At 35.2% G+C, this 24,857-nt stretch overlaps 1 protein-coding gene across 2 annotated transcripts in view; it reads right to left on the bottom strand.

Annotated features, from left to right (window-relative positions):
* PCDH9 (protocadherin 9) overlaps window positions 1-24,857 on the bottom strand; it is a 1,263,257-nt gene that overhangs the window by 242,686 nt on the left and 995,714 nt on the right. For both annotated transcript variants that reach the window (XM_072410491.1, XM_072410489.1), the window contains one exon: window positions 11,657-11,858. In XM_072410491.1, the coding sequence (XP_072266592.1) occupies window positions 11,657-11,858 (202 nt within the window). The remainder of the gene's footprint in view (window positions 1-11,656; window positions 11,859-24,857) is intronic.

Genomic DNA, 24,857 nt, shown 5'->3' on the forward strand with positions numbered 1-24,857 from the left:
ATATAACTAACCTACCTTTAAAATAGATCCTGTAGCACATGTGATCTTACAGTTTTCAGATGTATCTTTTAGAATGTAGGTAATTGGCTTTTTATGTGATGGAATTTGAAGGCTTGATGACTGTGTTTGGAAAAATGACAATGTATAGAGTTTTGCCTCTAAATGCCAAAGGTTTCATTATTACCACCCCAGGGACCAAATGTCCTAGTAATGGCACATAATGTTTGAAATCAGGGGTGTTGCTTGTAATCATCAGCCTGTTGATGGCCAAGTACATGGCAATGTTCTGCACTTTCACTGTCTTTTACTTGTTTTTGTTTTATTTAAAAAAAATGGTAAGTATATTTTTTTTAAATACAAAAACATAATATAACAGAAAATGATTATTTAATTCACTCATAAACATGTTAATTTTTACTACTTGTGGCTCCAACTACTCTACTGTGATTGGTATGCCATCAGCGCATGCTATTTTAGTAAAATATGCAATTATATAGGTACCTCCCCTGTGGGTATTGTATTGTATGTGGCCCCAAGATCAGCATTCCAATGAACGCAAATAGGAGAGCACAAGCTTTTGACAGGAGCAACAAATAAAATATCTATATTAGATTAGATTCTAGTATCCCAAAGTGACTAAAATTGTGTTAAAAAACATATAAACAAAAGTTGGAAACTTATAGTTTATTGAAATTTTACTATAAGTCAAAAGAGTTTATGATGACTGCAATTATATAATACTTCATTTATGTGTATCTAAGCAGTATATAAAAATTAGCACTTCAAATGGTATGAATATGAATCATAGCACATCATAAATAAAAAACACTTTATATTTTCATCAACTTTCCTAAATGAAATAATAGCATATGTTAAAGTTTGAAAAGCCCTTAACAATCCACATGTATTTGCTTGGTCTCTTTTCATCTTTTTCTTCATTAGATTAGTGAGAAAATATAATTGTGCCTCTTCAAGTGCAATCTCTTTTAATAGGATGGTGACACACATCAGGATTTAACACTAAGAAAATATAACCATTGATTCTCAATACATTCATTCCTCATTAGAGATTCTACATTCCAGAGATTTTCTCCTCCAAGACAAAGTGAGCCTGGTGAGTAACTGATTGTATGCACAGTTGCTCTGGAAAATTGGGTTTCACCGTGGTACATCCTTATTATAAGTATTTTAATATTGTAAATGTCTCCTTTGAGATGATTTAAAGCTTAATTGAAGATATTGCCATCCGTAAGGTTCATTACTGGCGTTGAAACTGAAGTTATTTGTTTGGAAATGTAAACAATGTGCTCATAAACTACATCCAGACAGTATTCAGATTTGTATCAACTGTTCAGCAGGTGCAAGCATTATCCAATATTTGGCTGTACTAGTGGGTCATCTTGTGATTGAACTAGTGGTTTAAAGTATGGTATAAAATTATTACAAATCCTAAATTGCAATTATACCCAAGACTTATGTTTGGACTATACATTAGAAATAACTTTTATTGTCTTTTCCCTAGCCCAAGCATACCCCCTCCCACTCCCCCCTGCCTGTTTCAGGTTACAATAAAGATGGTTATAGCTAAACTAAAGTTCAACTTTAAAAATTTGCAACCGGGCAGGGCATTATTGGAGAAGAGGTTTGAAGATGAGCATTTGTAACTGTCTGATAGCTTTTTACATTTGTTAGTTGTTGCCAGGATATTGGGCACATCTTGACTACCCCTGCTTCCAGGACTTAACAAAATTTTAAAAGTCTGTATGGGAGTTACATCCTCCCAGTCCCGCCAATTAAGATGGCCGAAAATAGAAACAAGGAAGGGAAAAAGGAAGAAGAAGGTGACATCCCAGATGGATCTAATGTAGAACAGGGTTTAGTCGTGTGTGTTTACATCTGATCAACTGTTTAACCACCTTGCCGTTAAGCCCGACCTTCGTTCGGGCACAAAAAAATTGCAAGGATGGTTAACCCCGAGATTTTTCCCATCCTTACTTACCTGGTCTGCCTGTGCTCATCCAGCGTCGTTTTCGTATTCCAGCGTCGTCCTCCGTCCAGCGTCGTCCGTCGATCTCCCTCTCCAGCGTCAGGTGCCAGCGGGACCGGTAAGATGCCGGCGGGTGGAACACAAGATACCGGCCAGCGGGACACAAGATGCCGGCCGGCTTCTTACCTGGTCCCGCTGATCGTCCGACGTCCTGCTCGTTCCAGCGCCGGATGATCTCTGAAGGGAGAAGCCGTCCGGCGGAGAAAAAAAAAACCGGATGGCTCCTCCCTGCGTGCGTGATGACGTCGGCGCGTGTGCGGGAAATTCAAATAGAAACTCATTCATTCATTTTGTATTGGATTCAATACAAACTCCTGTATTCAATCCAATACAAAATAATTCAAATAAATACAAAGTGTGTAATTGGTAAATTCAAACTGTCATTTTGTATTGGATTGAATACAAACTCCCGTATCCAATCCAATACAAAAAATAAGAAAAATAAAAAAAAAAGTAAATAACTTGGAAATTCAAATTTATATTTTGTATTTGATTGGATACAAACTTGCGTATCCGATCCAATACAAAATAATATAAAATTAATACAAAGTACATAACTGGTAAATTCAAATGCTCATTTTATATTGGATTGAATACAAACTCCTGTATCCAATCCAATACAAAAAAATAAAAAGATAAATAAAATAAAAGTAAATAACTTGGAAATTCAAATTCTTATTTTGTATTGGATTGGATACAAACTCCCGTATCCAATCAAATACAAAATAATTCAAAACAAACCCCAATAAATACAGAATCAAAGTTTTAAAAATTGCCACTTATTCCCTGGATGGCTAGTGTGTAACACTGTGTCTTATCTTACCTTTGCTGATCTTCGCCTAATTTTGACCATTTGCTGCCTGCTTTGACCTCTGCCTGGACTCCGACATCTCTGCCTGCCGCCTGCCCTGACCTCTGCCTGGACTCTGACATCTCCGCCTGCTTTGACCTCTGCTTGGACTCTGACATCTCTGCCTGGACCTGGACATCACCGCCTGCCTGACCCCTGCCATGGCTTCAAGCTTTGTTTATGTAGTCATGTTTAAGCTGATTTTTGTGTTTTTCCTTTAATTTTATTAAAAGTAATTTTTTTTTTAAATGATTGTGTGTTTCAAACATTTTTTATATTCATAATATCTACTAGAACCCCTGTTCGGACATATTTCTGTAAGTTACAGGTCTACAATTTAAAAAAAAAATTTCATGAAAAACGATGGATCACTTTTGGTACAGAAATCTAGACCTCAGTGTAACGCTCAGGAGGTTAATATGACAGAAAGCATCAAATATTGTTTTATTAAGGGCCCTTCTATAAGCGTTCATTTCTCATATTATAGTTCTAACATTTCTCAATTTTGAATCCCTGTGCTGGACCTTTCTTTCTACAACGAGCTGCCAATGTAACAATAGGTATCTGTTTTAACAAAGCTTTTAAAAGTAGGTTATTATTGCCCAATTCTTTTGAAACCAACAGCAATGAGGATGTCTACGGACACGTTGTGATTTCAGTGTATCTCAGGGGAAAACATTGATCAGCATGCATGAATTTACCACCAGACCACTTCATTTTCCCCCGCATGTGGTATTGTGGCTCTATTTATTTGATATACTAGTCATATACTGTGTTAGCTGTAGCAGTCTGACTTTTACGTTTATGTTTGTAGATATCTTTCTTCAGTAAAGCAAGACAACTTTTGCACACAGAAACCAAAATCTTGTTGGTTCTGGTTGCTTTACTGTGGACATCATCATTGCTTTCTATTCTGCTTTACTAAGCGGTTATATATGTCACAAAGAACACTGCAAAACCTGCGGTTTTATAAACTGGTTACAAGTCAAGAGCCATAGAACTGTCAAAAATCTTAATTTTTAAAGTAAAAAAGTCATCAGTATTTTCATGGTGACGGGAAGGAAAAAAAACCTTAATGACATGTTTACATATAGTTGTGGTTTGAAAGTAAAGATCATTACCTGTTTTATGTGTTTCACAAGATTTAAAGAGTTGTAGTCCCTGATTGTAAAGATACATATTGCCTTTAAAAGAAATTGTGTTCCCCCCTGATCAATGTGCCACATCAAGGTCTGATGTATGGCAGCACTAAAACAATTTTAATGGTGTTCTATGAGCCATCCAAGGGTCTGCAGAGCTCCCTGGACCTAAGCTTTCTGTGGTTTCATTGGATTCATCCTGTCACTTTAGCACATCACCCATGTTATGAGATTTCAGAGAGATTTATTGAGGGCTGAAAAGAAAGACTAGCACAAGCCATGAAATAAAAGACTAGAAATATAGTTATTAAAAATAATAAAAAACAAAGAACTTTGTTACAACCTGATACGTAAGGCCATGATTAAGGTCAATAGGATTACTAAGAAAGAATAGAAGCAGTTTGCTTTAGACAATCATATTGGATTTTATCTTTATTTTAAAATCATTTTGTAAAAATAATGAACTATCTGTCTTGTTTATAATAATAATGGAAATGTAATTTTGATGCAGCTTTCTACTAGAACAGTGGCTTTTTTATTGTTGAAGCAGTAAAAAAAAAAAAATCTGTCTAATCTAGTGCACAGTATGAAGCAAGAGATTAAATTCTGCAAGCGAGTCTTACATAAAAAATAAGTAAATTACTTCATGACCATCTGTAGAAGAATCAACAAACACTGGAAGGGCATCAAGCGTAAATGCAAATTGAACTATTGGCAAAAAGCTTACACTTCAGTTAGTACAGTTACATTAAATTTCAAAGTAAAGGTTATATCTAAGCAGCCAGTTAAATTAGCATGTAGAATAAAAGTGCAAAAACTGCTGAATATTAAAACCATTTCATTTTGTTTGTAGCTGTAAAACTCTACCTACTACCATTAATCCATCAAATGTTGCAAAATGCATAGGCTCTGCAGTATTTTAGACACTATACCATGGATTACAAATTGAAAAGAGGTAATTTCTACCTAATTACTTGTACAGTCAACCTTTGTCAAGATTTCAGTATAGTGGGTTGCCCTGGCTATCTTCCTGAAAAGCATGCAATTATATGGAGATAGGAACCATATATAAACTCCATGATCAGAAATAGCAGCTACAACATGTCATATGTTTGGTGCAAATTAAATGGATTGAAATGATAAAGGAACCACAAAGCACTGCTTGTTCACCCTATTACTACTCTTAGCAATGTGGAAAAGCTACAATGATAGACATTCTTGATCACTGCACTAGAGTTAAAAAATATTATATCAGACAAGACAGTAACTTGCTATAAAGGATAATTGGACTTTCAGACACAGTGTTCCCGGCTACACTAAATCATCATTCCCTACCACAGATGCCTTACTTACTAAAATCCAGTAGCCCCATGTAGCAGGAATAGTAAGGCTTTCTGATAATTCCACTGGAGAGCCACCAAAGCGTTAATTGATTTTGCAAGTCAAATACAAAAACCGGGAATATTGAATACATGTGTTGTGGATGTACAGATGGATTTATGTAAACTGTCTGTCTGTGCCCTTGTGAACATCTTGTGTCCTCCTTCCCACACTTTTAGGAGTGGGAGCGACTTGATAAGATGAAAGTTATGACTGTTATGCCCCGATGGGTCATGAGAAAGAAAACAGCTGGTAATTTACAAAATATATTCTCATACTAACTTACTAAGTTTTTTTTTATATTATAATGTAAAAAGGAGGTTTGGTCAAAATGAGCTAGAATTAGTCATGAAACAATTTGATTGGCTGAGATATGTGTAAAGAAATGCCAGCTTCTCCCTGCCTGACTCTTCCCAGTTAGTTGATATGGAAATGGGCACTCCCTGGGGTAAACCGTGTCATGTGATCTTGCTGATAGAACTGTTGTTTTGGACCATTGTCCGCATCCAATAAAGATAGGTAATACCTTTTATTTAAGCAGTGCCTGAGTAATTTGTTGTTCTTTAACCTTTCCTGACACTTGTAGTCCCAGAAATACTTCCACCTTGTTACATCACAGTCCCATTGTTTGCTTACATTCACCATTGTCTTGTCCAAACCTACACATTAAATCACCATAGTCTTTTATGGAGCTAACAGGCCATTCAAAGCCCTCTAATAAATCAAACAGTGCTGGCCTATGAAAAGATCAGAAATCATATAGGAAGAGGTTCCTAAAGATGTCCAAGATAGTCCTCTTTGCTAGCATTACGAGGAAATACAAGGACTATTCACAAAGCAGTATTCTGATATTCACCAAGCATTCTTCAGTGGAGAATCTTTATAGGCATTTTCAAAAGTGGTAATTGATTCTCAATCAGGGAATGTTTGGTATATGTCAGTTCCGTCAGCAAAAGGGGTCAAACAATTCATGGGAAGGGTGCAGTGTATGAACCAAACTGATATTACAATACCAATTTCATATATGTATAATAAACAAGGCAAACACAATTTTCTAGTTTAGTTATTATTTACATCAAATATATCATCTTCAGTAAGGAAAACCATTCTGGCTTAAATAAAGTATCTTCCACTCACTTAAAAATGGCACACATTTAGGTTAATGGATATGATTATACAAAATACAACAAATTAAACCCAATTGATGCTGTACACCGGATAATTATAGTGTAGAGGTCTGCTCTATCTTAATGCCCTGCATGTCTCTGGGTGATTCTCAAACAGTAGTTTCTGACCCTGAAACAGCAATGTAATTAACGTTACTATATAAACTTGCTTTAAATTATTGCATTTCCTATAAAACAAACTGTACAGTGTTTTTACATCCTTCTATTTTAGCTTTCATTTTGGGACAAACATGCAATGTTTCAGTCAAACAAGCAAAAAAACAATTTAATATAATTATATGGTAGCCAAGAAACAAAATCAGAACCTTTAAAGACCAAAATTAAAACAGCACAAATAACATTACTATTTGAGATGTTTTAGTCAAGAACTCTGATTAGAAACGTGAACAGGCGTCATTATTTTAAAACTGCCATACCTTTAATACGCAATTTAGGTTTTCAAGAATATGTTTGCCTGCACGTTTGATTGCAGCTAAGACATGGCAGTGGTAAATATAAATTGGCTGCATTTTCTAAACAAATACTACATTAAAAAACTACATACATACAAATAATCAAGTAAAGATTTAAAATAATCTTGTAAAGATTTCATCTAACATCATTCCATTGTAGATAAAAAGCTACAGTTTTTGTGCCAGTGTTTTGAGGCTAGGGGGTGACTGAAAAACACCTACTAACATTGTAGGTAGGATTTTTTTCAGATTTTTTAGACATTTGGAAATTGTTCAACTTTTTCAAACTGTACCTTGCAATAAACAAAAAATCAAGGTCCCTTGATCAAAACTTCCTCCACTGTAGAAGCTGCTAAATATTAGAAGGGCAAAATGTAAGGAAAAAAATACAATTTTAACTTTTTTCTTGTCTTTTTCCCATGGCAGCTAAGCAAAAGTAATGTCACGACCCTTCTGCAGAGATTCTGGGAAAGCTAAGAAGCCTAAATCTTGCAAGAAAATGCAATTGCTCCAAGCTGGCCAGTGCAGACAAATCAACTTGCCCCAGGAACTTTGTTGGAACAATTGTGACATTCGCCCCTAAAATATGCATATTTGTTTATAGTTAATGTCAATTTTAACTTTTATTTTCTTATGGCTTCACTTGCCCTTTTATTACATAATGAAATTTAAAGGAGGAGGGGCTTTAGTCTAATAAATGGAACTTGCATTTTAATGCAAAGTATGCATTAAGGCAGCTGTCGCCAACCAGTGGTCTGTGGACTGGTCACTGGTGGTCCACGAGAAAATGTTGGTAGTCCATAGAAACATTTGGACATTATTTGCAATTTTTACATTTTAATAATAATAAAACAAAAATAATACTGTAATAAATTCTTATATTCTGAATGACAATTTTCGCCTTTATCTTACAATAAATTCACAAATTGTACTAGAGACAGGAAAACAAGGAAGGTGTAGCGTGACGACAGTGCAGTCCTAATTTTTTTTTGCCGAGCCGCACGCTTCAGTATTGTTTCCACTGTTACAACAGTCACCCCGCTCTGCAAATACCAATTCTCATCTGGTTGTTTTATTTTATTTGTTTATTTCTCAGATGCTCTTTTAGGTAAGAATGACCTTAACTATGTATTTTCTTTAACTGTTATATTTAATGACATCAAATAGTTTGACTTTGATAACTATCATTTCTTGTTTGGTCTTAGATTTGAATAAAATAAACCCATAATGAGAGAGAAAAAGCAAACAAATATTTTGCATTTCTTTAGTAATACCAAAGATAATGCAACTAATGATAATAGTGAAAACTGAATGTTTGCTATGGTGATTTTAGTCAAACTTTTCAGTGGTTAAGGTGAGTATTTTCGTTAGTGACAGAAGGTAGTAGAAGGATTTGTAGAACACAGGTTGTCACTTGTGTCTATGAAAAAATGAATGTATGAAAAAGCAAAAAGTTTTCTGCGTATGTATATACAGGGTATCAAGTAGAACAGCTTACCCATCCTTATTTCACTAGGCCACCCATTCATGATTACCACAAATAAAACAATCAAACAAAAAAAAAAACAGAATGGCAAATTAAAATTACATGAAATGTAAACTTTTACATAAAATGTACTTTTCCATAAATGCAGTTAGTTACCGTAAGTGCCTACATTTGGCTTAGCATTAGTCTTTTGCTACCTCTGTGCAGAAGAGCTCAGATTGCTAAAGGGTGATGTAGAACAATAAGACAACTAGACATTGGAATAAAGTTATTATTTTGAAGATTCCCTTGCTATGTGCTAGGAGTGGGGCACAAAAGTATCAGGCCTGGAAACACACATCCTTTAGGTTGAAAAAAAAGTTATCTTATGTTTGTGTTTAGCTTTTTGTATTTTAACAAAAACATGATTGCGTTTCAATCAGGGTTAATTTATATATATATATATATATATATATATATATATATATATTTTTTTTTTTTAGGACACAGTACAATTCAGTTAAATTTATAATGCTGTCTGTGGCCACAGTAGGGAGGTTTCCCATCAACTTCCTTTCTGTAACGAAGTTGACACTGAAGTGAAGTGCGAAGAAACCTTTAATGGGGACACAAACAACCAGAATTCTCCTCATATTCTGTTCCACTGATAATGCTCTTGTAGAGAAAAGAAATGATAGGGAATCTTCATAAGGAAAAAAAGAAATAGGAAATTGTATGCCATTCTTCCCTTAAACAAAACAACTGACTACAGACCAAATTTCAATTGACTGGGTTTTTAAAGCATGATATTTACTTATCCAGCTGCAAAAGAAGTGTCTTACAAGAACAGTTATTTGCAAAAGTTTTATTACTGGTAAGCACAATGGTGGTTATAGAAGAGGGCCCAAATCTTTGTAACAGGCAAACAAGTTGCATAAAAGCCCTCTAAAGTAACACATAAAATGTTATTTTCCTTCATATAGCACCAAGCCGTAATAACAGCAAAACAACCAGGTTGAATCACTCTGATGCTACAAAACCTTGTTTTGCTGTTTTCATCTGTAAAGCATTACACATATCGCCAGAGAGATAAACCCAACCTTTACTTTGTACGTTACTCTTAATAGATTTAAGTGATTCAAATGACTTGACCGTGGTTACTGACAGTGGTTAGAACATAAGAAATAGTCAACTATAATGTCACAGTAAATGCTTCATTTTTTTATGGAACCTCCACACATGTTTAACTGCAGTGGTTGTCTACAAGAGATACAGATTATTCACATTATACTGAGATATTTTATGTAATTGAGGATTAATTTCAGCAAAATCAGAATACGTCAATCTTTTCATGGGAATTACTGTAGACCAAATGTTCCTATAATATTCCAGTTAATATTTAACAGAAGGTCACTGGCTGGTATAAAAAGACATGTCTTAAAAACAGTAATAGAATGGAAAAGAGCCCATGTAATCCATTTAAATAAAAGCTCCAAATATGCTGTAGCAACTATATCCAGATGCTTTGATATTTATCATTACAATCTGTTACATTCTAGACATGTGCAGCAATACATTTTTTTTCAGTTTTTACAATGGATAATATAACAGTTACAGTCACAATAACGGATATGGTGGTTATTGAAATATGCTTGGTTAAAGTAGAAACTAACACTTGTCACAAAATTGAAGTAGAAACTAATTTACCACTTTACTGAAGAGACACTATACTTACTTGCCCAACAGCCTATGCTACCAGTCTTTGCTCTCTCAAAAACTCTTTCTATAGCTGACACATTCTTAAGATTCACATTTATTCCTACATTAGATTTATGGTGTGCTGGGCCACTTTGTGGGTTTTTCTACCTTTTTTTCCACCAGAGGACATGCAGCCACGCATTTCACAATAATGTAAATTTGTCCGCAGATATCTAAATACATTTGCTGGGTGTTGAATTCATGTTAACCCACTTAGCTCTGTGTTGTTTTGTTTCATGGACCCTTGCATCCATGGTCACCAGACTGTAGCTCTTGAATAGAACAAAGATTACATTCAAATATGCATGCACAAGCTTTGGATTTGTACAATATGAGATAGAGAGACTACTTAAGATTATCATGGTCAACCTGTCTTGCATCAGTTTCCTTCTCTAATACCTTGAGCAGTATATGGGGGAACCCTTGAAAAAGCTTTCAGATCTTTAGGGACCCTAGGCTATTGCTATATCTACAACTCACAGTACATTAATGTGGTGGGTAATGGAAAAATGCCCCCCACTTTGCATGCCAATGGGAAGAATGTCACCTCACAGGCAAAAACTGACCTGAGGTTTACAAACTGCCCTGGAAGAACCCTGGTTCAGAAACACTGGCTTAGAGTATATATGTTCTGCAACATCCTTTTATAATAAGGACCTGAATATGTCACTGTGCTTAATAATTACTTTAGTGTTGCAGCTAAACTGTAAAAATTCCAATGAAAACATTAGAAAAGAAGAGAGCAAAGATCATCAATGTAGGTGGTAGGGCAAGTAAGACATTATTTAATTAAGGGAAACATATAATGAGATAAATTCGTAGACATCAATTGCTGTCATCTTTCTGAAAATGCTATTTGCCTTTTTGTGCTGATCCAGTTATTGTAATACTGCAACTAATGTACAGCGCTGCGTAATATGTTGGCGCTATATAAATCCTGTTTAATAATAATAATAATAACTACTACTGATTCACAGACATGGAACAAGTATACAGATCAGAAGATCTGACTTCTGTTTAACTTAACATGTTGCATTCTTGTTGTAGGTCACAGATTTGCAAAATATAAAAGTTAATGAATCCAGGAGCCAACTTTGGTAGCCTACATCTTTTTCTAGGTAGTGACTTCCCTGATCATTTCCATGATCAAATTATATATTAAGTTTAATTACAGTATAAAATATAATACTGAGAATAATACAGTATTCAATCTGGCTTATTCAATAAGTAATTTAAAATGTAAAAATTTTAACAATATAACCTCAATTAATTATTATTTTTGGGCAGCTTTAAAGCTAGCTTTAATTTGCCAACCTATGCAATCAACCCAGCTAACTCAGTTGCATCTTTTACAAGATTAGTTAAACAATGAACTTACCAGAGTTGGGGTCAGAGTTTCCATCGGCTTCAGTCCGCTTGTCTGGAGAAGCTTGGTCGTAGAATTCATCCTGTTGCTGAACCAGTGGAAGAGGTTGTGAGATCATGGTACCACTTCCTACAGGGTCATGGTCTCCTAGGCCACTGTCACTGCAACTTTCTTGAGAGCCATCAGGGAGATGAAATGTAACTCGACGCTGGGACTAGAGATAAGAACAGATAAGAATACAAATGTTATTGCCCCTTAGATCGCTTTTCACTAATACTAAGATTTTTGTAAAATGTATAAGACTTTTTTATGAATGAATCAAGAAATTCCTGGAAATCTCTAACACCTGGGGTTGCATAATACATACAGTATTGCCTGCCGTTTCATCCACCTAATAAATGTTTTATATTCTCAATGAAACTCGTGGGGCAAATTCTACTGACATAAGCAATGTTATTTATGATTAAAGGGTTATCTTTGGGCTTGTGTATCTCTGCTTGCAATTTTTTTCTTTCTTGTTAACTGATGAAAGTGGAAAAACATTTTCACATATAAATCTTCTTTCTATCTATATGTGAACTGACTCTATATAAAGTATTATTAACCAGCCTAAGCACCAGAAAAAAATATCAAAAGGCTTTTCCTGTATTTTTTCTGAATAAAGTGTTTATAATATTTGCACATTTCACATACAGTTACGGAAAAAAATATGAATTACACATGAGTGGATAAGTAAAAGTATGCTTTTTACAAGGAGAATTGTATTCCTCTTTCAACTAAATATTGCTACTCACAGAGGAAAATGTTTTGTGTAGATAGGATTAACATGAGGGTAGGAATTAATTGCAAATATAGTTATCATTGAGCGTTTTATGGGATAACCATTTTACCATTCAATTACTAGCCTAAGCTAGCCTAATAGCCTAATTTGGGTTACTGCCACAAACTCAGGATGGGGAAACAAAACAAGAATATTCATTATTTCATGTGAACCTAGAAGGCCATTTTAGCATCTCTCCACTAGAGTTTTGAAAACAATTCAAGTCATGTAATTTGAAAGTTTAACACCTATGCAGACTTCCTGACACCAAGAATGTGACTATGTTATTAGAACAGGGTGGCAATGTCAAATGTCAAAATGACAAATGTCACACGTCCTGATCTTGGACAATCAATATTTACAGGGTCACATTCCATGTGATTGAATGAAGGTGCAGTGTGGATAGTAGTGCTGGGGTATTTCCTACACTGGTAGAACTGAAGAAACAGCAGGGAAGACAGTGAAATGTCTTCAACATTACAAGTCCAATTGAATGTGACTAACAACTACTAAATGTAGCCTAAAGTATATAAAAAAAGATACCACTAGAAAGATACGCTCTCTTTCTTTGACCAATTATACATGGACACAAAAAAGTTACATTCAAAATTTTTATAATATATAAATTTAAATATAATCCTTTGGCAATCCCCTAAACAGAGCCCTTAAAAAGGGAGCATCAGTGGCCCATCAAGGTACAATCACCTTGCACAGTGCCTGTTGGCCTAACACCCTATGCTAGGAGAGAAGAAGGATGACATTATCATGTGAGTTGCTTTTCTATTGTTCAAATAGCAAGCTGGGTAATAAGAGGTGGCAAATGACTCAGAATGCCAATGATCATCCCTACCTAAAATGAACTATCATTTGATTGAGTAGCATTACCATGATTAGGAAAGATTTTAAACCATGCACAGATAAAAGTAGTACATTTAGTCATGTCACTGAGAATGAAATGATAAAATGTGGCTGGAGTTTTATTTTTAGGTATGGTTTGCACAATTTTACAACCCACACATCAGAAAAAAAAAATGTTGTTGCCTATTTGCCTTTTGAAACCATTGCGACCACAGGCAGAATGCACAGAAGCTTTATAATAGAACAGTACCCAAAAATTAGACTGACAATTTATTTACTATCCCACAGATAATACCTACACCAACCTTGATTACATTGCTGTGTAAATGTAAATGTTGATAAAGAAATTGAAAAGAAAGGGATATGTCTGGGATATGAGTATTCAAGGTGTATAGAGATGATTAAAAATGAAAGGAAAGAGAAAGCAAACACACAACCTGCCAGCTGGAGTAAAATTAATTCCGCTTTGGTTCACTTTAATTACTGGCATTTGATACATTTCAGCAGGCAAAAAACATAACCTTAAAAATCTGGAGCAAATGTCAATTAATGCCGCAAGTGTATTTTCAACGGATATTGACCTGTGAATGTTCTGACAGTTATGGGGTCGTTTGAATGTTTGACGAGATTGACACTGAATATAAATGAATATAAATGAATTAATTTCTCCCTGTGTTCTTTATTTCTGTCCCTGGAGCTTACTTAGAGACTTGCTTTGCCCTGGTTGTCATAAACATCCAATATCTTGCGTACAATAATCTAATAGATGCAGTGTTTATGAGTTTCATAGAAGAGGCATAGTGACATATTGTATAGTTTTTTCCTCCAATGTTAAGCATTTGTGTTTGCGTCTGTTCTGTTTTTATTTATACATTATTAATTTGGTTTCTCTAGAGATACAATATTTTGAACAGGAGCCAGCTATCAGAAATTTCCAAAGCACACTATAGAGGTAGACTCTTAATATCATAACACTGTGTATTGAACACGGTATATTTCTCACCTGTTTATGATCACATTTTATTGCTGTTTGTGATACAACTGCCTAGATTAGTGCATTGACTCTATTACTTTTTTTCATAGGTTTTCTATGCTAAAGCAAGACACATTTTTTCACTATATATTGGGGCAGTAAACACCTATTTGTTCAATGGTAGGTGTGGTGGTGTTCTTTTTGAAGATGCATGTTTAAGAAACTAATGTAGGCTGCACCATGTACCAATGTCAGTGGCCATAGGTATTTTCTGTGGTGGACACCGCACCAAGAAACAAGAAAAAAAACCCTGTTCAGGCAATCAGTAGCTTAGTATACAAAGCACTGGCTAATATTTCTTCTTCACTGGCATACAGAATAATCCTGAAATACGGATTACACATTTTATAAATGTTCTAAGCTTTATCTAAATTATGTGTTGTCTTGACTGTTTAGGTTCCCAAAAGACTTCTAAAACAAAGAGATCAGAGGTTGCCTCTAAAGTTAAAAGAAGAAGTGGGGTGGGGGGTTCTTTTCATTTTTTTTTTTTGGTGTGGAAGCCTCAGTATTAAGAGGTACAAAATCTTTAAATCTGAAATTCATCTGATTAAATTTTTTATGTGAAATAATATATCATGGCTCACACACAATAAACAAGTGTACAGTAATATTGACCAAAGTGCAGCAACCAGATTTCATTTTCTCAATAAAATGAAACCAGGAAAATATTTATTTTCTCCTGATGTGGGCTGCCGCACTCTGTTCTTTTTCTTACGGAATGAGCATGAAAGTCTTCATACAGAAAAAAGTGTAACAGGTAAAACCATTTCATACTTTGAATTAAAAAAAACTGCCTTACAAATATGTATAGAAAAAGTTCTAAATGTGTTCTAATGTTTGATTGACTTTAACTAATATTTCAGTAGCTCAGCATATGTTGACAAAAATGATGAAAGTAAACATATATTATAGTAACTGGGCTGTTTGTAATTAAGTGCAAACTAAGAATTCAGCTATTTTCAGATTGCTGATGAGGTTGCAGTGCAATTATGGCTTCCTTATGCTCCTGGCCTTCCACAGGTGAGATGATACATGTAGAATTTTACCCAAGATAACCTATAAAGAATGAATGGGGACTACAGAAAGTGGTTCAGTACCGCCTACTGTAAAATGTTCAAATCCTGGTTTAAAAACCAGTTCAGACAGCTGAATGTCTGGCAAAGTTCCAAATAACCTCTAGTGCCGGGGATTTCACACTGTTCTCGAGGAATGTGACCATGGCCGCATTCATTGAGAAGATCCCCAGGGCACTAGAGACTAAATAAGGACAAGTTTCCCCATTCATTCACCTCTAGTGCTCTGTGATTGGCTGGGGAAAGGAAAATCCTGATGACATTTGAGCTGTCATCAGGGTTTACCTTTCCTTAGCCAATCACAGAGCACTAGAAGTGATAATTGGGGAAACTTGTCCCCATTTAACCTCTAGTGCCCCAGGATCCCACACTGACAGGAGGATTCATCTTGTCATTGTGGGATAACCTGTAAAAAAAAAAGTTAGTTACACAAATCACACACATTCAAAAAAAAAACCCTTAACCCCTTTTTATTACATGCGAATTTGCACCGTTGAATCCCGTGTTTTTCGGGTCGGGTCTATCCGAATTTGAACAGCCATATTTGGGTCAATATAAGGACAACCTGAATTAGAACACCAACACTACTTAGAAGTGACTAAGTGATTAGGCAGACACTCTCCCTTGAAATGAGTGCAATAGAAGGGGTATTTGCCTACAGTTCAAGAAAGTGCACATATAAGCTAGGTACACTAGTTAGGTGCAATAATTGTCATTAGAAAACAAACGACTAACATCAGATCAACGATTATGCACAAATATTTTGAACAATCGTATTGTGCACAATTTTGTACATGCTGTAACGATATGATCCTTCAAAATTAATCCACCAATAGTGTACACACACTAGATACGATCGTTTAAATGATACAGGAAGTGACATGTAAAGGAGAAAGTGCTGAACCATCCACGATCACTGAACGACTGTATACACAATAGATTGCAAACAATCATCGCTCAATCAGATCCGCCAGGATGGTCGTTGTTTCCAGCAACAATCCTTGTTCATCAGCATTGTTGTGCACCTTTTTCGTTAATGATTATTGGATGAACAGTCGTTAGTCGTTCGTTTCCAACGATAATTATTGAACGTGTGTACACAGCCTAACTCAAAAGCAAATTAGGCTTTTGCTAACAAGTGTCTAATTCTAAAGCAATCCACTAATTTCTCAACGATAGAACATGCATATATTCATCTGTATTCCATTATTGATGTCATTCTTCAAGGGACGGGGTAGCAATTGGTAATGTATACAAAAATCCTGGCACAAAAAGCTTAGCAAACCTTCACTAGTAGTACTGCTTAATCTAAAATAAATTCATACTGAAGTTATTATAGTTCTGTACTCAGGCTACACTAACAATATAAAGCCTATGTATGATTAAATCATTATGTTTACTTGTACTTTAACCTACAGAGCAGCCCAACTGCTGTTAGCAACATAGCCCCATATTTTTTGTTAGCTGCCTGATAGTACCCCAGCCAGGCTTGTAATAAGATAGCTAATAGTTATGCCTTCAAGACAGGTTTATCTGTGTCTTGCTGTCCATAGGCTATTGTATATCTTAAGTTTTGTACACATGTTAGATGATTCTCGCCCAAGACGAGCACGACCAAAGCGTCTTGGTGGGAATCATTAAAAGAGAAAAATCTGACACATATAGTGGCCCCCCAATGTTGTTCATAATGGTTGTCCTGTAATGGTAGCAAAAGGTTTAGAAGAAGGTTAAGAAAATTTTAGAAAAAAAAAAAAAACGCATCATTTCTACCCATATAAAAGATTTTCTAAAGTAAAGCTTATTAATTTAAAACAGGTAACCCTAATTTTTTTGTCTTTTAACTTACTAAAAAAAATTTTTATACAAAAATTTTTATGTCTGACAGTTTTGTAACTTTGCAATTCTCTTTGCATATGGAGGCTCATCTTTCCCATGCGAGCCATGAATATGTCATGCTCAGCTTTATTTTTTTTCCAGTTTCCAACAGATGCTTTTCAGTTGTAGTACAATTTTGTTACAATTTGTGTCATATCTAATAAGTTTTCCTGTCATCCTGAGAGCAACACATAACATATGATTCGATGACTTTAAAAGAATCACCATTGCCACCATTCACTTGTCAAGCTTGATGCATTTCTGTATAATACCAGGAGTGAAATTATTGCCTTAACCTGTGTATTGCCATGCTACTTCTCCTCTGTACAATGTATTGCAGTAAACAGCATCAGTCAGTTACAGAAAAATTTCTTCCATGATGGTATCGTGTGATACATTTTAGGCAGTGTTTGAAGCAGTTCTAAAGTTTGTTTTTTAAAGTTGGCGCACCCCTATATGGGCAACAGTAAACCATTTATAAAAAGTAGCATAATATTATTTAATTTCACATGCCTAGAGCTGCAGCTTTAGCTTTTGACCCTGTTCTTTAAACAAATAGGAGATGTTCTGCATCCGAGCTAACGCCCCAAACATACCTTCATGCACTGGAATAGCACAATAGTCCCAATACACTGGAGTTCTGGAGCTATTCCTTCAGTGCTCATTTATAGTGCTGCCAAAATCACAGTGAGCACTATGGACATCTAAGACTCATTAGCATGCTACCAAAGCATACTGAACATTTTCTACTTGAAGTGTTAAATAGAACAACCTGGCACGACTCTTTCTTCTTTCAAATTTGGTATAATGTTCAAGCTGTCCTAAACACCACTTTCTTGCCCCACATGGTTTCTGGCACAACTATTGTAGCCCACAGCTGTTGGCCAGCAACAATAGTAGGGTATTTTTAGGGACCTTTAGGTGAAATAAGGATTGTATTAGGAAGAAAACAATTAATATTTGTGAAAAATAGCTTGGTGATAAAGGCTTGGCTTGCTGTTTTTTCTTAATTTTGTTCCAACCCTGAGCAGTGAGAAATTTAAAACTCAAACATTTGTACTGAAGTAGCATTAAAGCAAACCTTTTAGTCATTTCGTTAGTCCAAATTATTAAATTCATGATGTATCACAACAGCAGTCGTCTGTCCGTCTCAAACATTTGGGGGTGCGGCCAAGAACTGAACACTCGTATGAATGAGGTTATTTTATGCTTGAGCTGCTATGTTTGTAGATGCTAACCAATGACAGTGCCTGAACAAAAATACACACACAAACATTATTTATCCATGTTTGCAATGGCCTGATAGTTTACTGTGGCATACCTAACCAATAAATAAAAAATCTTCAAATTAACCCACAGTTAACACAAATGTCTCCAAAAATAAGTTAGGAATTATCCCTTATTTTTGGGTATAACAAAGAGTTTGAGGATTCCATAAGGCACTTTTCAGCTAAACCACTCAATACTCTTAAAAAGACCACAGTAAATACATTTGACAATTTTGAGAAATTGGGTGAAATATTGACAAACAGAGTCTTTATTTCTTAGACGTTAATACATTTACATTTTAGGTTTTCAGACGTTTAAAACAGATAAGTTAAAGATGGAAGAAGGAGCCTTTTTTATTCTGCAGTGGTAGTATTCCCAGGCACACTCTCCTTAGCTTTAAATCAGATGTAGGTCTAACTAATATGTCCACAATTTGTGAAGCACTACCTATGTCTTTTACTACTGTTAAGCCAAAGGGTGCAAACTGCAGCCTAGCTGTATAAGACTTCTGTCAAACTTGTACAAGAAAATTAAATGTGAAATGTACCTGCAAGCAAAGCAAAGTTCACATCTACATCTTGATTTAAAGTTATGTTGTCAGGTAAAGCTTTTGTTAAGTAGGTTAAACCTTAACGGTGCTAACGAGCTATGAGGGATGCATTTGTTATGAAAGGTTATTATGTTATTATGGTGATTTTTATTCATTTTGACAGACAAGACTACAATCCCAAAAATTAGACAGTCTTACACTTAAATAAATAATTCTTTAGATACCGGGGTTTTTGAATAAAGGTCTATATATTTGTAGACATGATGGGTTTTAGATATAGTGCTACTGCAACATTACAACAATGACATATCAATATGTTGTGTTAGTATAGGTTTTCCTATCTTGTCTCACACTAACTAAGGCAAAAGATTTGTTATGCAGGGATAAGCCTTCTGAATTTTTTTAAAAACTCACATCTCCATGTTGCCTCTCGGGCTCCACTGATTGACCTGGAAGTAGGCAATTTAATATATACCCATAACTGTGGCTTAGTCAGGTAATATACAGTTCTGTATTATCTGAGATATTTTCATGTTTTACAATGATGTATATGAAAAGTGTATTTTATTCCTTAATGTTTTTGTTCTTCAAACGATACATAGTTTAATATATATGCTCAGAGACCTACCATATTTTTCGGAGCATAAGACGCACTTTTTCTCCCCCAAAAGTGGGAGGAAAATGGGGGGTGCATCTTATGGTCTTCCAAGGGGGGCCCCAGCAGGCGGCTACAGCTCCATCTAGCTTGGCATCCCCCCTGCAGCATGGCCCCCTCCATTCTGCAGCCTTCCCTGCCCGGATAACAAAAAACATAAAGTACTCCACCCCTACCTTATCCTATTGATCGCAGAGCCCTGGCTGGGGGAAGGGGAGGGGGATCCCTGTGTTTATCAGCCGCTTACATCTATAGAGATGCTGGGGATGTGTTTCTGTGTTTGAAGGCTCCATGTTACAGTGGGGAGGGAGGCAGAGAGAGCAGGAGGAGGGCAGTGTGTGGTGAGCAGTGCTGGTTAGCAGTTTTTTTTTCTTGTGCAGCACGTCATTCTCCTATGACAGGTGAGCTGTAGCTTTCCTGTCACTATTGTCTTGTAGTACAGTATCTGTGCTATGTGTAATTTGCAATGTGCAATGTGTCTGTGCAATGTGTAGTCTCTCTCTTGTTAAATATTATTCTGCTATATTTTATTAAATATTTCTTTATACAGTTTGGTTCAGAATATTTTTTTTTCTTGTTTTCCTCCTCTAAAACCTGGGTGCGTCTTATGGTCCGAAAAACACGGTAATTAAAAGGAGTGAAAAAACATTGAGCTATATGTCAATATTAAACTAAACTATAACCTCTAACAACTATACCCTTAACATGAACATACACAATTTAAAAAATAAAGAATTAATACAAAGTATCCGTAATAAAACTGTAATAAAGCCAACCTTGCAGTGTTGTGCTTTGTAAACCACTGTTAAGAATTATTATGTGTATTCTGGTCATAGTTAGGGAAGTGAATAATTGGCAGGTATGTTCTTTTTTAGTCTCATCATTCTCATTCATCAACTAGTTATTTATTAATTTAAATATATAAATCAGAAATAGGCATGGGTTCCTTACCAGAAGAAATGATGAGACCACATGTTGATTATGGCATCTATACATTCAGGTTTATGTCTTTTGGGGTAGAAACCAGTGGAATAAAGAGCAGGCAACATGTCATTGGCGAAGACACTCTTGCAATGGGCTAGAGTACCTTATTGTGAAATCTCATTTCTGTTAATTCCACAGAACTTTACTCAGAGGGACACTGAGGTCATGTCCAGAAATGCAAAAAATGAGGGTTAGTATAATTCTAATTTAACCCCTCAGAGCAGTGTTTCTCAACCTTTTTTTTACATGTGGAGCCTTTGAAATAACTTTCAGGTCTTTAGGGAAATCCTGCAACAAATACTATAGCCAAAGCTCACACACAGCTTAGTACATTAGTATGGTGGTCAATAGAAAGAATGCCTCTAACAGTGCTGGCCAGTAAGAAAGCTGCCACCCTAATACATCTATGTGCTTGTATATACATCTGACCATGGTTTTATTGGAATGGAGCTGTAGTCCCTTCAATCTATACTTAGTGTCATGGTCCTGTATCCTGCATGAATCATTTCATTACCAGGCTTGAACAGCTCGGCAATTTGCAATATCTTTATTTTGTTAGCAGTCAATACATATTGATCCCTGTTGATAAAAAGGGCCTGATTTAATAAAGCTCTCCAAGGCTGGAGAGGATACACTTTCATCTGTGAAGCTGGGTTATTCAGCAAACCTGGAATGGATGTCATGAAAGTCATTTGCTATTTGTTAGAAAATGTCTTGAATACTGGACCAAATCCAATTCAGGTTTGCTGGTTACCTAGCTTCACTAATGAAAGTGTATGCACTCCAGCATAGGAGATCTTCAATAAATCAGAACCAAATACTGTATTTTCCATTAAAAAAAAGTCTGCTAAATTGACCTTTTTTAAAAAACATTTAACAGCTACATTAACAAGTATGTAATAAATAATTTATAAAAATAGAAAAAGATATCCTGGAGAAAGAGTTTGTTCTTGTAATGTACAACCACCAACAGCAAACATGCACTAGGCTGATTTGTATATATTACTAGATACATTTGCATTGCTTAAGGGCTTAGCAATTACAACCCAATTACTGAAATGTAGACATATCTATGACACAGATAGTTTTTTGCTAAAGATATATGTGCACTTTTAAAATACCACTATTACTCAATTAGTGTCAAAACTAGAAGCTATTTCAGGAAATTTATTGTTGGTGTTGATTCATTAATTAGGTGCTGTCAGGGGTATAATGTATATCTCTGTATACATAAAATACATTATTACCTATAGGTATGTTTTTGTGACAGAAAAAAAAATGTTATTGTTTGACTTTTAAAGTTTGTGTTTTTATATGTGGCCGTAAAATTGTAATTTTTTTTCAAATAAGACTCATGCAGTCTATGAACAATTACTTGTTTTACATAGCTGTTTTTTTTTTTTTTTTTATTTTAATATTTTATTTTGAGAATAAATTGAATAAAACCCTTACATATTTTATTGCCATCTGTTTTATTTGAAATATTTTTTTTACTTACTGTATGAGCATAAACCCCTTTAAAGTTAGGAAAAACCCTATTTATCATGCAAGGGATTGTACAGTAGTCATCACAAGCTTGGATCAGTAAATGAGGATTTTCAAAGGACAGAGAATAATGCAACTTTTAAATATAATCTGTGAGCTTGCTGCGGATGCTAAAGACTAAACTGTGAAAGTATTCATTTTCTATTGTTTTCTGAGTATACATGAAGGAAGTGATAGCAAGAAGAAGCTATATATGGCAATAATTAAAAAGGCAGAACAGAAGAATGAAGAAGGTAAGAACAGTTTAGAACAGATGTATCTGGACAGTAGGAATTGGTCAGTAAATATTTTGAATAAGGCATTATTATGTTTTGTGAAAAAAATTATTTGTGCTTTTTTTTACATTTTTACACATATAGATTGTAGTTACTCTTTAAAAAGGTTACACCTAACTCACATTATTTAAATCATAATAAAAAAGTTCCTTTAATTGGACAAGTCCCCCGTGAATAGCCCAGGTTTACTTTAAGATAGCAAGTTATTTGCTAAAGAAATTGACAAACTTTCATTATATTCATTTCACCACCTAATTCTATTCATGTGTATCTGTTCTATTCATGTGTACATGTATCTGCTTTAAAGTTTCTAAATGTTCCAAAGTAAAAATGTAGTGTTTCATTATTCATATTGTTTTTAAATCTTTTCTCAATAATGGATTAGTTTGTGTCAATTTACTGCCAATTCACTCAATATAATGACTTTTTCATTAAATATACTGGATTGATTCTGAATATAGCATTGCTGAATACTATAGGGCAGAATTACCCCCACAGTTTAGATTTATAGTATTGATTGATTCATATCCTATATGAACACCTTGAACACCCTATTTTCATGGAAATGACATGCTTGTTCATGTTGAGGGAGTTAAGGCTACTGTTAATGGAGGGCCTTAAGAGCCTATTCATATTTCCCTATGTGAAGATAGGCCATTTATAACTTTATAATTGTGTGCTTTTCCCTCTTTTTGAGATATACTTTAGGTAGATATTTGCTATGTATTTTCTTTGCAGGGTGTATATATATATGTATATATATATATATATATATATATATATCACAATCACTATTACTATAAATTATCTATCGCTTAAAATAAGATTATTTAGTCAGGACAGAAATCAAGAACCCAAACTAAAAAATCAAATCCAATGCAAAACAAAACAAAACTTTTTTTCAATCTGCTGCAATCTTCAAAGGAACAATTCTAGGCAACAAGAAAAAGCATTTATTGAGCTACTAATGTAATTTAGTGAGCACATAACCTGTGTCAAACTAAATAAAAAATCACTTGAACTACTTTAAAGTAAAGTAAAGCTGACCAATTATGTAACCTTCCAAAGCTAACCTCATTCTAAAAAACACAGCTTGTTTGGTTGGTGTTCCTATCCTCTGCTTTTAGTGCCTGCTGAATCATTGACCAAGAATAAGATGGCAGCTCAGGTGTTCAGCTAATTGTGCACAACGTGTCCCCAGGTTATTTGCAGATGTAACAAACCAGCATTATGCACATTGAATCATACATTAACATGCAATGGACAGCCAATACACCACAATACAGTCACAATTAGACATAACCCTTTTTTTATTTGTAATGCACCAAAACACACAGCCTGATATATTGCAACATACACCTTGATCTGCATATTGCTGTTTTTGAACACTTTACTATGGGTAAAGCCACACAAAATTGTAAATAGGCCCTTAGTAGGAGGGCTGGGGCTTCCTGCATTACCAATTGTATTAAAAATGCATGGCAGGGACACATGTGATAGGTGGCTTTGAAAAACTACTTACCACTGGCATTAGGGCTTTTTCTTTACAGGATGCAGTTACCAACATGAAAGTTCCAGATTACCAAAAAACAGACAAAAATGGAGTGGACTGGTGTAGTACAACTCGAGATGATAAAATTGGTCCTGGTTAAATTTGCAAATTGTTTCACAAATTTTACTTAAGCAAAATAACCTGAATTTTGTAGCGAAGCATCTTGCAGTCAATTACAGGCTTGGGGCATGCCTTAAAACTGTATATGGTATTATAGAACAGGGTAACAAAGTGTAAGTACCCACCACCGAAATCCACAATATAGCTCCGTATAGTTTCTTATCTCTACCTACACAGAATGTCAGCTCTCCATAACAGTTCTGACACACAATGACAATATGACAGCACTGGGCCCATCTTCAGAGTGAAGGACCTGGATTATCCCTTCCTTCAGCACAGCACAGGAAAGTTAGTGCATTAGGGGTTGTTGCCTATTTCAGGTAAAAACCTATTAACTCACTGGGCTTGATTTATTAAAGCTCTCCAAGACTTTTATCAGTGCACCTGGGTGGTTCAACAAACCTGAAAAAGATTTTCTATTTGTTAGCAAATGTTTTCAATCCTGGACCAGATTTATTCCAGGTTTGCTGGATCACTTAGCTTCACTGATGAAAGTATATCCTCTCCAGCCTTGGACAGCTTTAAAAAAAATCAGGCGCATTACCCAATGACCATCAACTGGGTTTTTTGCTCGAACAAGAATCCTGGGCATGAGCCATGAACC

Source organism: Pyxicephalus adspersus, chromosome 1 (assembly GCF_032062135.1).
Source record: "Pyxicephalus adspersus chromosome 1, UCB_Pads_2.0, whole genome shotgun sequence".
NCBI classification, from domain to species: Eukaryota; Metazoa; Chordata; class Amphibia; order Anura; family Pyxicephalidae; genus Pyxicephalus; species Pyxicephalus adspersus.